This window comes from Solanum verrucosum, unplaced genomic scaffold (assembly GCF_900185275.1).
Source record: "Solanum verrucosum unplaced genomic scaffold, falcon-dt-bn FXZP01000060.1, whole genome shotgun sequence".
NCBI classification, from domain to species: Eukaryota; Viridiplantae; Streptophyta; class Magnoliopsida; order Solanales; family Solanaceae; genus Solanum; species Solanum verrucosum.
The window spans coordinates 5,243,759-5,261,479 of NW_026020129.1; the positions used below are offsets into that span (position 1 = coordinate 5,243,759).

General features: G+C 34.8%; 2 protein-coding genes across 2 annotated transcripts; one reads left to right on the forward strand and one right to left on the reverse strand.

Moving 5' to 3' along the window:
* Nucleotides 1-1,430: 1,430 nt before the first annotated feature.
* LOC125826923 (AT-hook motif nuclear-localized protein 8-like) lies at nucleotides 1,431-8,485 on the reverse strand. Its single transcript, XM_049506276.1, has 5 exons — nucleotides 7,721-8,485; nucleotides 7,556-7,608; nucleotides 4,059-4,190; nucleotides 2,140-2,298; nucleotides 1,431-2,056 (listed from the first exon to the last, which is right to left on the reverse strand). Exons 1-5 carry the CDS (start codon nucleotides 8,370-8,372, stop codon nucleotides 1,796-1,798), a joined length of 1,257 nt encoding a protein of 418 aa, XP_049362233.1. The 5' UTR covers nucleotides 8,373-8,485; the 3' UTR covers nucleotides 1,431-1,795.
* Nucleotides 8,486-11,564: 3,079 nt separating this feature from the next.
* On the forward strand, nucleotides 11,565-15,753 carry LOC125826952 (uncharacterized). The gene is made up of 2 exons (XM_049506303.1): nucleotides 11,565-12,005; nucleotides 15,238-15,753. Exons 1-2 carry the CDS (start codon nucleotides 11,754-11,756, stop codon nucleotides 15,472-15,474), a joined length of 489 nt encoding a protein of 162 aa, XP_049362260.1. The 5' UTR covers nucleotides 11,565-11,753; the 3' UTR covers nucleotides 15,475-15,753.
* Nucleotides 15,754-17,721: the final 1,968 nt, after the last annotated feature.

The window sequence follows — 17,721 nt, forward strand, 5'->3', positions numbered from 1 at the left end:
TCTAATTATTGCTTAGAAGAAACTCGAGTTGCATTCCGTATCAAAAAAAAGAATGAGAAAAACTATATATTATAACAAAATAGTGGATAAGCTTAATTTCATGGGTCAAGTTTGTTTGAATTCCACATATTTTCCTTCTACTCCAACTTAATTTCAGCCAACTAACATGCCAAATAGGTCGGTCAAATCCTAACTAAACATTACCAGATTTAGGTAGAGTAAATAAAGCATCACTAGGTCGTTTGATCGATGGGATAAGGAAATAATCCTGATATAAAATGTGGAGTTATTGTATGAGACATTTGGCTATAGATATTAATTAGTCATGGAATTTGATCAAATATTTTATTGTTTTATTTTTCATATCATTACTAATTCTCAATATTTTCTTCCCAACATAGAATTTCGAATTCTCTCTCGATTACATTTTCATTGTATAATTTTTTGTAAATAACTTTAAGGACATATTAATAGAAAATTTTCTTATCAATACTTTTTAGTCGAAATAACGAACTATTTATTATAAGTTTAATATTTTCAATCATAATCCAAACAGGCTCTAAGTTATGTTGTAACAACTAATGTAATTTGAACTTAGTAGCATATTATGAAACTTTACAGGCAGACAAATCTAGAGATAGTAAAGTCATGTGTAATTAGCTTTTTAAAAGTCGATGAATTATGTAAAACACTAGTGATATTTCTAGGAAGTGAGTCATATATCGATAGAGTTTAACTATAGGTATAATACATAAATATGTCATTTAACTTGGTTTTAGTTGGCGTTTATGCTCTACAATCTTAGATGTGCACAAGTACACTTTCATTCTACATGACAATTTTGTGTCCTACGTGTGTTTTGTCATGTAAGACTCATGTGTCTTTTATACAAATCAAAATGTCTACTTGTGCACTCCCAAAGATGAAGGACATAAATGTTAGCTAAAGCTAAATTAAATGACACATTTATGTATTACTATGTCTTAAGGTGTGTTGGGTCTTTGATAGAACCAAAGATAAAGAGGGTGTAGGCCATTGGGTGGGTGGACTGCAAACCCCACGACCACAACACGTCTACAGCTTTCATGGCTTTGGTAAAGAACTGCTTAGCGTGTGCTTTCTCAAGTGTTACTTAGAATAAAGATAGTTAGACTCTTAACTTAAAAGACGTTGTAGCGGTCATAAAATAAAAAGACATTTCGATCTTTAACCTAATAATTGGCTCTCAATCTGGTTAGATGAAAGGTAAAAAGCACAAAATCTTTCTTCATGATTCATCAATAAAGAGAGGAAGCACGTTATAAAGATGGAATCATCAGCATTTTCACAATAAACGTGAGTTCAAGTTGATCATAATTGGCAGGCCTGTTGATAACTCATCATGATTGTTAAAAGGAAATAATTGATTATTTCTAACCAGAAGGCAAGTGAAGAAAATACTCCATTCATTTAGAAGAATTTCTACCCAATCTAATAATTCCTAAAAGTTAAAAATCTTAACCATCTGGAAGTAAATAATATTCAACCAAACATCACCTAACATATACTACTACTAAAACCATAGTGCCAAAGAAACCATGAAAATGGATTTCTGTAAATCAGCCATATGCATTTTACCTTAACTACATACTGGAAAGAGGGGAGAAAAAAATAGGAAAATAAGCTCAACTTGAGAAATCAAGAAACGCCTATACTCTGCCTGTTAGCATTGCGAATCAACTGCCAACTCTGTTGCAAGGGGAATGAGGAAGTCAAATACCCTTGGCAACGTCATGTCGACAAAGAAAAAGTGTTTTCACAGCGATTTTGGCCAGCCCATATTTGCATACATTGACATACCATGCATTGGTTGGCCAGCATTACCATAAGGTCCTGATTCATGTTGGAAAGGACTGTCGCCATTTTCCTCAGACGAGTCACTTGAGGCATCACCTTGAGAAAGGGGGCTCTCCCCTGTGGCGGGAGCACCAAAATTCAACATATTGGATGGTGGTGTCGAAGATGGCACCTTAGACTTTGGCTTTTTCCCTTCAGCAAGGAAGCTACCCACGATTACCTGGTCATGAATTTAAAACAGTTTAATGACACATCCTGAACTCAAACAAGAGGGGCAAGAGTATAAAGGCAGATAGAGCGCACCTGCACTGGTGTGGCAGCCATAAGCACTCCTGAAACTCCACCACCCATTACTCTACCATCTGCCCCAGCCAGTGACACACTTAGACCACTTGGTCCACTGCTGCCATTATTTTCTGACCGCATGAAAGAACCTGTCAATGAGATGATCTCATATCGGCCCTGCATACAAAAGTAACAGGTTAAATATCATGAGATTACTTACCAAAGAAAAAAATACATACAGCATATGAGATTAGTAGAATACGTAATATATAATTATACGCATTACAAGTGAATCAACCACCTAGCTCATCTATTGCCAACTCAATCAGGTTAACAATACCATGTTCTAGAAACGTTCAATGATGAAATTAAGCTTCCATTTCAGCTCCACAGGATCATGCACAAAAAGAACCAATGCAATTGCTCACATGTGATCAACTGACTAATAGCATGTTTGGTCAAGTTTCTAGGAGACAAAAAACAAAAAGCCAACTCGAAGCACAAAGCATCTTGCATTCAAACTAATGATTCTTTAAGAAATGATCGGCCCCAACTAAACCTTATTTAAGCAATAAGGAACTTATTACCTATGGTTAGCAAACACAAGTATGCTCTGGTAGAAGAACTTACACATAAATATCCTGAACCATGTTTTTTGATTATAAAATATTCGAGTTTAGGGCATATGCGCATATAAACTATAAGTCTCCTCTTTTCAAGGCCAGGTTTTGTAAGCCTGCATCAAACTAAGCCAATTGTTTTTTTAACAGTCTAACCAACTATTAGCTTGGAAAGTGATGTTGCAAGGACTTATAGATGTAGATACCACGTTAAATGCTTTGGTGACCTAGTTATCACCACTCGCCCCTTACTAGCATTTTAATTAGTCAGTTTCTCTCCTTGAGAAAGGTTTGCCTAAGTTAAGCAAGAGAATTAGAAAGATGCTTTAGGGAAGAGGGATATCAATCTCTGTAGAGAAACGACCTACGAGAGTAGATCCAATTGAAAGACTATCCTTCAGAAGGGAGACCATTATGGCATAGAATGCACCTTTATCTTTCTGTCATTGGCAAGGTTAAAATGCTAGCTCATTTTAGCAACCAAATATTGAGTAGATGGATGTGCGGACATACTAGGAGAGCTAAGGTTAGGAATGAAGATATTTGGGGCAAGGTAGGAGTGGCCACTGTGGTGGTTAAGATGCGGGAAATGAGGCTGAGATGGTTCGGACATTCCAGGAGAGATAAGATTAGAAATGAATATATTTGGGACAAGGTAGGAGTGGCCCTAGTGGTGGTTAAGCGGGAAATGAGGCTGAGATGTTTCGGACATACCAAGAGATAAGATTAGGAATGAAAATTGAAAATATATGGGACAAGGTAGAGTGGCCCTAATGGTGGTTAACATGCAGGAAATGAGGCTGAGATGGTTCGTACATCTGAACAGAGCTATGTAGATGCCCTGGTGAGGAGGTGTGAGAGGTTGGCCGTAGTGGGTTGAGGAGGTGTAGAGGTAGGTCGAAGAAGCATTGAGGTGAGGTGATTAGGCAAGACATGATATGACACAACTTCAGCTCACCGAGAACATGACCCTTGATAGGAGAGTGTGGAGGTCGAGAATTAGGGTAGAAGCTTAGTACCACGCAACTCTGCTCACAAAGCTTTGGCAGATGGGAAGAAATCACTAGCACCTAGTGGCTTTCTGCCTCAATTTAAATTTGTTGAAAGAGGATTCAATTATACAATCAACTTAGAAGGATTACAGGAAATATTCCAAACTATGCTACGTCAAGAGTCTTTTTTCCATGTGTATATAAGATGGAAAAGCGTATTAATTAAACCACTCTCTCATTAAATCCAGTGCACAGACATATTACTGATAACTATATGAATTAAGATAACATTACAGGTAGAGTCTCAAGGAAAATGCATACAAACCTCGTAACTAACAGTGCCACCCCCTATTGCTGGTTGGCGAAGGGTGACGTTACAGATGGCTCCATTTGCAGATAGAATACAAACAGTACGTGGCCCTTGCTGGGAGAAAGCCATTATCTTTGAAGCTATGTCCTGAAGACGGGAAACAGATTCACATCATATCACATAGTCAACTGAAACTTCACAAGACTGGGAATTTAACAGAGGCCAATTTTTAACAAGTACGGATAAAGCTAGAAAAACAAAACATCAAACTGCATCAATGTTCTGCAAAACTGTAAAAAAAAATTATGCAAAAAATGCACTCCACCACCAAGCCCCTTTAGTAGATACAAATCCAAGCACCACGGGTAACAAAAATTAAAGATATGTATCAACCACGGGTACACCTTGTCAAAAGATGTGTATAACCTCTACCCAATTATTTTTTGTTTTGCAGCATAAAAAACCAAGGTGCAAGAAATTTTGTATAAATCTTGATAAGGCACATGCAATCTATCTTAAGAAAGCCACTCATTATAAAGTTTGCTCCAATGCTGAAAAGTATATCCATCCAATCAGTTGTCGTTTTAAACTTGTCAAAGACAATGTCAATCACCAATATGATATTGAAATAACACGCTGGAAACCCTAGTTACTTGCACAACCAAAACATAAGGTTCTCTACGATATATTATTTACAAAATGAGATAAAATGCAATGTAAGTTGATTAATTCCAAAAAAACAAAAGTGGTACGGTTAAGCATAAATAAGGTCTTTATTTCAAAATTCATATTTTAAAAGCGATTAAAACAATCTATAATCGTCCCAGTCACTTCCTCATGCAATATAACACCTATTGTTTTCCTAAAACACCAGTCTTGTCTTCCCATGTCCAGGATATCTCTTAAAGCACTCCCGCATGCTGACCTATTCAATTCCCAATTTAACTATCATGCACAACCCCATGTCAGAAAATTGACAAGGGGGGAATTGTCTGGTGGCGAAGATTCTCCATCTCCAACCATAAGGTTTGGGGGTTCAAGTTACCAAGGGAGCAAAAATGTGCTCCCCTAGGTCTCTAGATATATGGGTTTGGCCATGGAATTTACCATATCTCCCCCACCCACCCCCCCCCACCCCCAAAACAAAAAAAAAAAAGGAACTCTTCATAAACATAAAATTTGCATGTTTGTGAACCAGCATGACCTTAAATGTTAAAGGCAATATTCAATGGACTACTTATCTGGTATGTGCAGTTGCTGGAGAAAAAAACAGATTTTCCTCTCAGGCATTGGTGAGATGGAAAGCAGGCATTAGCAGAAAGTGTAGCTTTCATAAAAATGTTGTGCAATAATGATAGAATCTATCAGCTATGATAGAAAACAATTACTGTGCCTTAAGGGTGAGTAACCTTCAAGCCATAAGGTACCTACCAATGCCTCACACCCAAGTAAGTTATCAAACAGCGACACTTTCAAGTTTCGAGACACAAGGTACCTACCAATGCCTCACCCTAATGCAACTTGTGATCGGCTATATGAACCATCACCGTCCATGTCCGTCCATTTAAACTCACAGTCCAATATTATATAAAATATCCCTACATTTCAATATGTGACGTAATTTAACTATACAAAAAAGGTTTAAGAATGGAATTAGACTTTTGAAATTGTGGTCTTAAATAAGCCATAACCTTTGTGTACCTACAGAAACTACTCCTTAACAGTAAAATGGAAATTTAAAGTTAAATTGTTTCCTAGTATAGAAATGTAACTCTTTTTGGAGCAAACTAATAAAGAAATAGCGTCACATAAAGTGCAACAGGAGTAATTAAAAACAAAAAAAAAAAAAAACACTTTACCTTGCCTTCTCAAAAGAAAAATACTAGAAGTTCTTTATATTTTATTTTCATTTTCTTTATTAAGGAAGCTCCGTTTTTTTTTTGGGTAAATAAGACAAATTTTATTACAATTGAAGAATTACATAACAAAAAAACAGATTAAGAATACAACTCAATCTTAATCAACAACGTCACACATATCTATTACTCTTCATTCTAGCCTCTTCATACCTATTTAGTAAGGAAGCTCCTTTTATTTTATAATGCATACATGAATCTCTGACAGCCTATAAGAACCCTAGAAAACACACGATCTAATAAAACACACGATCATGAATAAATCTTAATCCCAACTAATTGGTATCACTTGCATAGATCATTTTTTCCTTACATTAGATGTAACAATGCAAATATTTAAGTTAATTCATAATACCGGCAAGTTTTCGTATATTATATTTCTACTATCTTATTAATAATCACTAACATATCCATCCATATCATCTCCTTCACGGTTCTTATACTAATTGCTTAAAACAGCCATCTAATAGTGAGCTTATGTGGGCACTTGAGGCGCATGCCTTAGAGTCATTGTGCCTATATGATACCAACGAACAACCAAACGAGAAAAGCACTCAACTTGCTTTACACTTGGAACAGCCATCTAATAGTGAGCTTATGTGGGCACTTGAGGCGCATGCCTTAGAGTCATTGTGCCTATATGATACCAACGAACAACCAAACGAGAAAAGCACTCAACTTGCTTTACACTTGGCTTCAGGGATAATCACGTCTCAAGTACGCCTCTAATGACATTTAGAGCTCCATGGCCAATCCTAAATCTAAAAGCCCCAAGACAAATCCCTCGAAGCCTTTGGATCAATGATATCGCACAAAAGGATCTACTAAACTACTTCTCATGCTACACAGATATGAGTATATGACTACACTCCGTTCTTGACCTCGTGTGTGGCAAAATCCTTGATTTTCTTTTACGAGATCTTTAAATCATAGAAATAGTCCAATCCCCATGTTATTACAAACTCCGACAAGATGGTAGATCATATGAATCTCAAAACACTTGTCAGTCAATCAACATTTTTTTATGACAAGGGTAACCCGCAACTGCTACCCTTTGGGTGCGCACAGGATAAAAACCCCGCTCCTATACAATAGCTCGCAAACCACATAGGAGAGGTAACCCGCACTAGGCAAGCCCGGTGCGACGAGCTCGACCCAAAAGCCAAACCCCTTACTTTCGCTGGCAAGGGGTTTCGAACTTCAGACCTCCAACATGGAAGTCCCAAGCCCAAACCACTGGGCCACCCCAAAGGGTTTTTTCGAACTTGACTTGTCAGTCAATCAACATGCATCCGCCAAAGCGACAAAACGAAAAGTAAAGGAGACGGAGCGCCACTTTCCTTTCCGTAAATTCAGGGAGTTAGCTATTTCACCTAAAACACATACTTCCGTATCAAGTAAAGCAATTTGAAGCTAAAGTATATAATGCAGAAACATGATCTAAAACATACATATAACAATGTGAAGAGAAGCTTTTGAGCACATTCAGTAGGTTAATGAGCACGTTTTGTAAAACAAAATAACATTTATAGAAAAAGATAATATTAATATATTTTACCAAAAAGAAGATTAAACAAACAACTAAACAAAATTTACCTCCCCAACATTCACTGTGATCACATGAGGTGTAAACCCAACTCCAGCTGCACCTGTCAACCATAAAGAAACAATTACTTACAGCAAGCACTGAATTGTAGGAAAAAAGTTCAAGAAACCCAAAAAGACTGTTTTTTTATTTCAAAACTAGTGTAAATCAATTACCTAAAGCATCTAGCTGTTTCTTTCCAGAGCCAGGAGGCCTTCCTCGGGCCTTCTTCGAAGGATTCTCGGAAGAAGGACCCTCCGCATCACCACCACCACCACTTCCAGAATCTGTAGGAGGCACCCCAGATGAAATCGGGGTAACAGGAGTAGGCGAGAGACCCAAAGCAATGTTACCATCAGGAGAATACTTCCTGGGTCGGCCCCTTTTTTTCCTAGCAGGCTCAATGCTGAATCCAGTAGCCCTAGGAGATGACGCATCTGAGTAATCAAGATTATGTTGAGGCGCCGCCACCGCCGCAGAAGCAGTATTAACCACAGAATTAAAAGGAAAACCAGAATTTTGCTGCTGGTTCTGATGCTGCTGGTGCTGAAGCTGTTGCATCATTGCAGAATTGTTGTTGTTATGTGTTGGAACATTGTTAGGTAAACCAAAGGTGTTAGCTTGCTGCTGCTGCTGTTGATGTTGGTGGTGAAGTTGCTGCTGTTGAAGCTGTTGGTGATGCTGATGGTGTTGTGGTCTGGCCATCATCATGGGATGATGGCCATGGCCATGGCCGTGGCCATGTTGTTGTTGGTGATGAAATTGGGGGTGTTGGGGTTGATGGTGTTGATTTTGGTGGTGACCCGCTTGGGATTCTTGAGAATCCATGAAAACAGAGAATTATTCTTGAAAAAAAAAGGGTTTTTTATCTAGAATGCTGTTGTGATTTTGTTCTTTACTGTTTCTGTTCACTGAAGTGAGAAAAAGTATAAACTGAGGAAAGAGAAGAAGCCGAGGTGAGGTGGGGGTGGGGTGGTTTAGAGGGGGTGGGGGGAGGCAGAACAGAACAACAAAATGGGCAAAAGCGGAGGAGAAGTTGGACTAAAGAGGAAGACACAACAAGAGTTTAGAATTTTTAGGGTTTTAACAATTTTTTTATTTTGAACTTTTAGAGCAGATAGTATTAGATCTGTTTTCCTCACTTTACTAGGTATCCTTTTGTCACATACCAATCTTTTTTAGTTTTAACCTTCTTTTCTTCTATATGAGTAAACTTATAGTCATTCGGATGACTCAGTTGATTTGGTCGGGATCGATCTCCTCAATATCTTTTAAGTCGAGTCTCTCGCATAGGATTTACACGATGAAAGTTACTTAGGGGTTCCAAAATAAACATGTTTAATTATTATTTTATTCTCTTAAAATAATGAGTTTAAATATCTAAATTATTTATATGTTAGCACTATAATTTCATTTAGTCTTGCTTTAAGTTGATAACTAAATCAATGCACAAAATTTTTTGCTCTCTGAATTGTTTCTTCATTGTTTGTGCTTTTTGTAAATAATTTCACTGGTTCATTTAATTAACATAACATAATGTTATTAGCAAACAACATATATATACCATGAGACCTTGTTTTGTATCGTGTTGGTTAGCTCAAATTCTATAAAGTTTTAATAATTTTTTAATTAAAAAACGTTATACGAGATTAACAAATAATCTTAAAAGTATATACAAAGTAGTGAAGTCATTACAATACTTCGACATAAATATCACAAGAGTTAGAAGTTTCTGAGCTAAATGGCCAAAAGCATAGGTTAAGAAAATTGTGACATCAACGGTTAGCATGGTTAAAATATGACGATTATATATGAGAAGTAAAAAAATAATTAAAGTTTTACAAATTATACAGACATAGGACAATCATGATCACGATTATGTTTACATGTAAAATACAAAAAGAATATTATCATCGATCAATGACCAATTGTATCATTAAAGATTGACCCTAGTTACATATATATATATATAGCTTTAATATTCCAAGAATAAAAAGAAGATATAAAATTTGAATAAGTGAAGTCTATAGAAAGAAAGAGATAATCATCATTTTATTAATACTTGTTAAATGAGTTTTTTTGGGTCATTTATGATGTGTTTCAACCTATTAATATTAATATTAACTCCCTTTTTCATTTAATCAGCAATTTTTTTCAAAAATTACTAAGAACAGTTGAGAGGAAAAATTTCTACGCTTTTTATCACAAAATAAGATATATATATATATATATATATATAAGAATGGAAACATGATTACAACCAAGTGTAACAACTCAAGTTACCAACACAACAATGATGTGTATTATAATCAATAAGAACACAAAATAATATTGGAAAATGAAAAGAACAAGCTAATAACAACTAACCGTCCTTCAAACGAAACTGAAAAGGTTAATCGAAGAGAAAGAAGATCAGAAAATACAGATATAGATAGAAGGGGATGAGAAGCTCGATTAAAATGGAGATGAGAGAATCAGACTATTTACTTAACAATTTACATAACGTCTTAATCACATATCACTACCGTTTTTTATGGAATCATTCTCATGCCACTATTTAATTTGGATCCCAAATTAACGTGGCTCTATTATTCGTTCTCAACCCAATAACTACTTATGTGAACTTAATATCTACATTGAACTGAACTTGATTCATAACACCAAGCTACATTGTCATTGAATTGGATGATGAAAAAATTGAATTATAATTAAAGGTATCAAATGCATGTGTTTGGGCTATTAATGATGTCACTAGACTATTGAATGTCATGAATTAAATAGTTGAAAGTAAGATAACACTATCATGTAATGCAAATTGGACTTAACAAAATGGTGGCTAAAGGTAAATTTAAATGGTGCTCATCAACCATTGATTTGGACAACTTTTTATTTGAATCGATGTCATTGTATAGATTATGATTTGTAATCGTTTGCTCATTTTTTTAATGAGATTCGAAAAGTGTATTAAAATTTATTATCTTTTAAGCTTCTTTTTTTTTTATGTTAATATTGTGATAATGATTTTAAACTTGACTTCAAATGTGAATTTTAACTTGCGAGGATTACTGTCTGTTTGGATCATTGTTACCATACATACAATGTTTGTTTTGATTGTTACTTAAAATGTATTGTATTGTATTATTAAATTTCATTGTTACGTAACAATGAAAACCTCTATTTTATGGAACAACCAATTTGGTGTGTTCCCATTGTTACTTAATTTCTTTTCTAATTATATCCTTAATTAATATTTCATAATACTATTTTACCCTTTATCTATATTATTTAATCCGAATCAAACCTCCTACCCTGGAACAATTAATGACATTTTAGTATATTTATAAATTACAATAAAATCAAACCAAACAATAATTTTTTTTATTAAACAATAGCAAACAATATAGTCTAACCAAACATTGTATCTACCATACAATACAAATATAAATACAATACGATACATTATGAAACAATGATCCAAACAGAGTGTTAGTGGATCAAAACTACACCATTTATGCATTTTCTATTGTTAATTAAATGCCACTTATATCTATTTTAGACATTTAGGGGTCGTTTAGTATGTGCTAGACAAATATAGATATAATCGAGGAATGACAAAATAATATTGTTTTATCCTTTGTTTAGTTACTAATTCTAAAATAAGTTATACTAAAATTAATAATTAGTAATTAATAGGTGAATGAATTATAAAAGTGAAATAATAGTTCCAAAATTGATATATTAATCGAATCATAAGATAATGTCCTAGTACCAATAACCTATAGGGTAACCAATAGAACATTAAATCATAGTTAATTTGATCTAATTTATTTTTTTATTCGATTTGATTTCAATTAAATAATCCATCAAACTTATCCCCGTTTTCACTTTAACACTCTATCATAATCATGTTCAATTTTAATTCATTTTAATAATGGTAGTAATTTATTTTATTTTTAAAAAAATGTTTGGTAAAAAGTATTTCATTTTTTCCACCTGTCAGCACTAGCAAAGTCATAACCCGCACTTTAGACCTCACAAATCACCAGTCCAAGGTCAAGACTCCAATTTCCCCGGCGAGATCGTCGTTCCGTCAATATCTCCGGCGCCAAAAGATCCCGATTTATCGGCGTTCCGGCTCCCAACGGCGGGAGTATTTCAGTAGTTCTCGCCATTTTTCTCGCTAATGCATGTCGCTGTATATAGAAAGGGATGGGTTTATTTAGGAAACTATCTGGATTTCTAGGGTTTTCAAGAGAAGAAGGTCACGAAGTGAGAGGGGTAGAAGATAACACCAATGGTAATATAGCACCGTCGTCAGTGAATGTAGCTGCAGCAGCTGCGGCAGCTCAAGCTCAAAATGTTCCACGCAGAGGTTTCAGTGTCCCGATTCAAGTCCCCGTCGAGAGGGCACAACTCGGTCCTATGCTTGTTCATTGTAGTTCACGCGATGGTGGCGTTCAGGTAAATTATCGGAGATGATGTACATACATGGTAATTTGACTTTGATTCTGTTAATTGTTTGCAAAATTTGTTTGATTGTATCTTTAGATATTAATTTAAATGTTCTGAGTAAACAATCCACTCTATCCGAATTCAAGAATGTCATTGAATTGCGGTAAATGGATTAATGTTATCTGTAATTATAATATCTGAAAAAGATAAGATACTTGCTAGCAGAACTTGAACTTGAATAAGCGATGTATTTAAACAGGTATAGGTTTGTGCGGTTTCCTGTTAAACTCCAATTAGATCAAACTCGTTAATGTAGATAAGAGATACCATTTGGCGGTAGGTGCAAGGTGGTCGAAGTAAAACGGAGGTGCAAATATTGGTGCCAGACTTCTAGGAAAGAGATAGAGTAACATGTCAGAGTGGAAGTGGTTTCTGTAAACTTGATGATTGGCAGCATTCTCAAATACTATGTTAACTAGCTGCTGTTGATGTTTGCTAGAGGTGTGATGGAGGGTCCAGTTGTATAGTCTCTTCGGTAGTGGGAATGTGGAGTTGGTGATTTGCTCGGGGAAGAGGGGAAGGGTTCTTGACGAAATACAGTTTCCTTATTTATCAGTTAATGTAGGATGAAAGTAAGTTTTATCGATAATGACCAAAGATGGGTCCACCTCTTGAAAGTGTATCCATGCATATCCAGTTCAGTATCCATCCCCCGCCAAAGTTTGCCCAAGCTAGATAGAGGAGCTTGAAGTTCACCTTGCTTGATTCAATGTCATTTAATCTCCCCTATATGCTTCCCATCCAAATTGTTGAAATAACATGGAAGTGGTTTCACTTGGCGGAAAGTTATGTGTTAATGCAGTACTGTGCAGGTAGGATAGTAATATCTTTCCAGGGAAACTACATTCTTTTGCCTCTAGATGATACTTATAAAAAATTGCATCTAAATGTAGCTCCATGAAAGGGGAAAAGAAGACAGCCAATGTTGTTGCATCAATGTATAGAGCACTGCAGTAAGAGAACACACCTTTCATTTCCTATTCCCAAGTGTTCTAGTTTTTCCCAGTAAAAGGAATAGATCTTAAAAGTCGCATGTTTGTATAAAGAAAAACTTGTCTCATACAAGTAATAGGGCTCAAAGGATGAGTTGAAAATTTATTGAGTGTGTACTGGGAACATACGTAATGTATCCTCTATTGCGCAAGAAAATTCATTGAGTGCGAACTGGGAACATACTTGATGTATCCTCAATTGCACATACAATTAACTAAATAAACTTGTTATTCACAATTCTCTTTTCAGGCCAGTTCATGAAATTTCTCTGAGGACCTTTTTAGGATAGTTAATGGAATTATTTCATGGAGACTTTCAAGTATAAATCAATTTAACTATAAGTAAACAAGTTATTTGCCTATACACCTAAGCTTGCTCAATTTTGTTTTTGACATTTGTTTGTTGATTATCTGGAAAGTGGCTGCTTCAACCTTGGTGTTTGAATTATATAAGGGGTGTCAATGAAAGAAAATTTGCATCAACTAGTTAGCTATCTGCTAATGCAAGTTTTACTTGGTGGTTGGTTTATTGTTTAAGGACATGCCATGTATTCCCATGTGAGACTTAGATACAAGGGATTACTAGCGAATAAGGATATGGTTTTCTAGTCTAGACTCGAGGGCTTTTGAGCTGGGGTAATTTGTAGCTAAAAGTTCCTCCGGAGAAAGTGTAGTGGAGTTTCACTTCTACTTGGCATATAGTGATCTGTTATTCTGTCTGAAAGAAAGCAAGCCGTCCTGATTAGGGCTGGGATTTAAGAGCATTGTCTCTACACTCTACAGCCTGTAATGAAACTCTCATTTGTTTTTGTGAGGATTCTTGAGAATAACTAAAAAGAGGAGCGTCTGACAAGCAAAAAGGTAAGATTTTCTTGATGCCATTTTAACTTATTCTTAAGATTAATTACCACTGTATGCGTTTTGGTTTATCAACTCCCTCATTGAATAACTTATGTTAATATTTCAAGAATCTATACTAGGCGATAGCATAAAATCTTTAGAAGATGCACTCATGCAGAAGCTCCTGAAATTTGGAGGAGAATAGGTCCCCCACATTCCTTCTTTGAATTGTAAATACATGTTTCTAGGTTCCCATCACACTTTATTAACTCGTGCACATAATCACTTAAAAAGGCCCCTCTATTTTCTTAAACCTATGCAATTTAGAGTCTCTAGGTAAGTGAAGTGTGAAGTACAGTATAAAAGGCATCACTAAAGGGGAAAATTTCTTCTCTCCAGAGCCATTTCGGGAACTGGCTATAACTGAACAGAAGTATGAATGTATGATAAATATGTAGGATCACTGTGTCCATTTACCGTTTGTGAGATCACATCTTTTCTATGTCGCCGTTTCACTGTGTGGTTGAAGGCTTGGCTTTAAACCAGAAGCTTTTAGTGAAGTATTTGTATCTGAAAATGTCATTAAATCTCTGTTCCTATGTATACCAACTTATCGCTGTCTAACATATAAGAAAGAGAAATGTGCAGCGGTCTGGCGAAAGACATTGATTTCTAGTTCAGGAATGATGTTTATATTATATAGGTGAGGCTTCATCTTATTGTTAGTTTCACTTGAGGTGTAGAAGCTTAAGCTTATGAAAGCTTCATTTATCTTGTATGTGGATTCTTCTTTGATGAAGATTTCTGGTTATATTTCTTGTTTTATTTCCGTGTTTCTGGTAGAATACCTCATCGTAAGCTCATTCCTTGTTGGTTTTGGACTTTTGGATGGTAGAGCTCTGCTTTTTATTGGGTTTTCAGTACTGCATACAGTTTGTGCACCCGCTGGTTACATGGGTAATACATTGTTAATTTCTTGAGAAAAACCTATCAAGCTTTTCTAGTTCCCTTTTCCAAAAAAAAAAAGACCTAAGCTGCTTCTATGCTGCCCAATCTTTCTTGACGAAGAGAATGGCATACTTAGGTCTCAGGATGAGATTCTTATTAATTTGCAATCATCTGCAGTAAGGATGTGTAATGATTCTTCAGTGGTGGAGATAAATAACAGCTTCTTAACTTTGCAGTTTCCATGACCCAAAATTTGTTTGTTTTTATAATTTTGCCATTAGTTTCCCGTTATTGGGTTTTCCTCTTTGTGATTTGTTTTTTTTTTTATGTTATCAATGTCTTCCCTCTTTATGGTGTTATTTATTTCCAATGCACATACTTAATCATGATGTTTATTACAGGGATTGAGATGGTACGCCAAGCGTCTTAGGATTGATGAAGATGGAGATGTTGCAGATGAATTTCTCGAGGAAGTCCTTGAGGACACACGTTCAAGCACAGAAGAGCACCACAGGCAATATCCCAGGTTTGAACTGAAGTACACCACAAAACCTGCTAAGATAACTAGCCAGGCACTCTCAGCTGCTGGCAAAATTCATCATCGAGTGGAACATCAAGGCAAATTGGAATGGATTTGATGATCGTACTTGAGGTTGAGATTTGACTAAATTATTGCTAGAAGATGCATTATTTTTGCTTCATTCTCTCAGAAGGACCAATGTTTGGTGTGTGAATCACAATTTGGGCATTCAATGTTCTTTCATCTCTGCTTTGTTGGAACTAACTTGATGCTAGAAAGCAAGGTTTCATTCATAAAAGCAAACATAGTTGTACCCAGAAAAACTTTCAATGTATACATGAATATTAAACTGTTAGTTACTAAGAAAATCTTATTCAAGCTATGCTACTTAAAACCAGTGAAGCACACCTCACATTTGACTAATTAAAATTCGTAGCAGTAGTTGGAATGGCACTGTAGGGATGATGATGAACATGCTTTCTTTGTAACTTCTCCCCAGCATGGTCTGCCTTGAAAGATTAGTGAGTAAGTTGTCAAGTTTCGTATGGAGCTTTAGTGAGACTCTAAGTCCGTGACACTCTGTTTCTTTTGCTTTTCTTCTCTCTCCTGCTATGTCCTTGCTCGCTCTCTCTGCCTGCACTACTTCAAGTGTATTTAGTACAAACATTGGAAATATATACTAGAATTGAGAGACCTTTTCTTGAGCATTGGCTTTGAAGATGTCAACATGTTCCTTGGCTGCAGCTGCTGCGTTGCTTACTTTCTCCTTTACTGAATGCATGCATATTTGTTCTAGTTTTTATTTTATTTTTTTGGTTTGAGATAAGAATAAGATAATCTTTTTTAAGTTTAATCAAGGCGTAGGGATATGTAGTAATAAATAAAGAGATCTTTATTATGTACTAGTATACGTGTCCACGAAAAAGACCTCTCTCAACTACACATAAATAACAATAAAAAACTAAGTGATATATGTATATAATAAAATAGACAACATTATGACAAAAAAATGTATTAAAACAAACTAGTAAAAAACTTCATCTTTTGAGATTCAGCATAGACTTCATAGAAATTCATATTATACCATCCCATTAAAATTTAATACATATAGATATTCCTTAGAGAAATACAAATATTATTTTATACTATTTTTAATATTTAGTAAAAATTACTGAGTTCTTTGTTGTTTGATATGAGTATGATCTTTATACTGTTGTATAAATACACATACACACAATTTAATCAAATTCAACGGGATAAAAAATGTTATAATTTTCATATTCGATCAATAATGTTGAACTATTTTTTTTCATTTAGAAAATATATTGACACATTTATGTAATACATGACACAAAAAGAGGGGACATACCCAGATATGAGTATCTCAATTGAATTTTTAAAAATTAAATTGAAATATGGCTTATTTAATTATTTAAATATGATAACCGCTAGAAAAATACAAATAATCAAACATGTTTGTCATAATAAGAAACAGAAAAAGCATTCGATTGAGCTTCTAATCTAAATTCAATACAACATGCAATCATGTGTTCTCTACTATGGTACAATCAGTGGCGGACCTAGGATTTTCATTTAGAGGATTCAAAAAATAAAAGTATAAAGCCTTTAAAAATGGGAACCTTTAATTATTTTGGGTTTAAAACCACACTTTTAGCATGTTTTTTAAAGTAAAAAAAAATACTTGAAAAACAGAACTAGAAATTTTAAAAAAACTAAAAAAAACTGAAACTAAAAAAAAAAAGAAAAACTAAAAAAATTTACCTTATATATACCGTGACGTATATCCTATTTTCAAGGGGACTTGCCACTGCACCATCAATTTCTCTTTGTTATTGAGTGGGTTTAAAATATATATATCTACAAAAATACAAAAAATTTACCTTATATATGTCGTGTAATTTTTTACTGAGGAGATTCGGATGAACCCCTAGAACCCATGTGGGTCCGCCCTTGATACAATATTAAGAATTTAAAGAAGTCGATCATAACATGCATATAAATATACTTCTCCGTTCATTTTTGTTGGTCTACTATACTAATTAACTTAATATAAGAGATCAATAACCATTTTATACATATTTTGTTTTTCTTAAATATTATTATTTATTTCTTAATGAACTGTGATATAGTAGTGATATTGTCATTTTATCTATTACTTTCATTTTAATATATATGACATCATTTAATTCATACAAAAATTAAGAGAGAAAAATTTCTTATTTATTAGGCTTACTTAAATTGATTTACCAACATGAAACGTGATGCGAATTTGCAATATAGTGAATGCAATGTTTTTAACCAAAAAAGATATAATGTTCAACCTCTTCATATGTATCTTCTTCTT

Excerpts from the sequence above, each read along its gene's own strand:
- LOC125826923 (XM_049506276.1), bottom strand. The coding sequence starts at position 8,372 with ATGGATTCTCAAGAATCCCAAGCGGGTCACCACCAAAATCAACACCAT. Across the intron at positions 7,609-7,720 it reads GAAACAGCTAGATGCTTTAG|GTGCAGCTGGAGTTGGGTTT; the intron begins GTAATTGATTTA and ends TATGGTTGACAG. Across the intron at positions 4,191-7,555 it reads TCACAGTGAATGTTGGGGAG|GACATAGCTTCAAAGATAAT; the intron begins GTAAATTTTGTT and ends TCCCGTCTTCAG.
- LOC125826952 (XM_049506303.1), top strand. The coding sequence starts at position 11,754 with ATGGGTTTATTTAGGAAACTATCTGGATTTCTAGGGTTTTCAAGAGAA. Across the intron at positions 12,006-15,237 it reads CACGCGATGGTGGCGTTCAG|GGATTGAGATGGTACGCCAA; the intron begins GTAAATTATCGG and ends TGTTTATTACAG.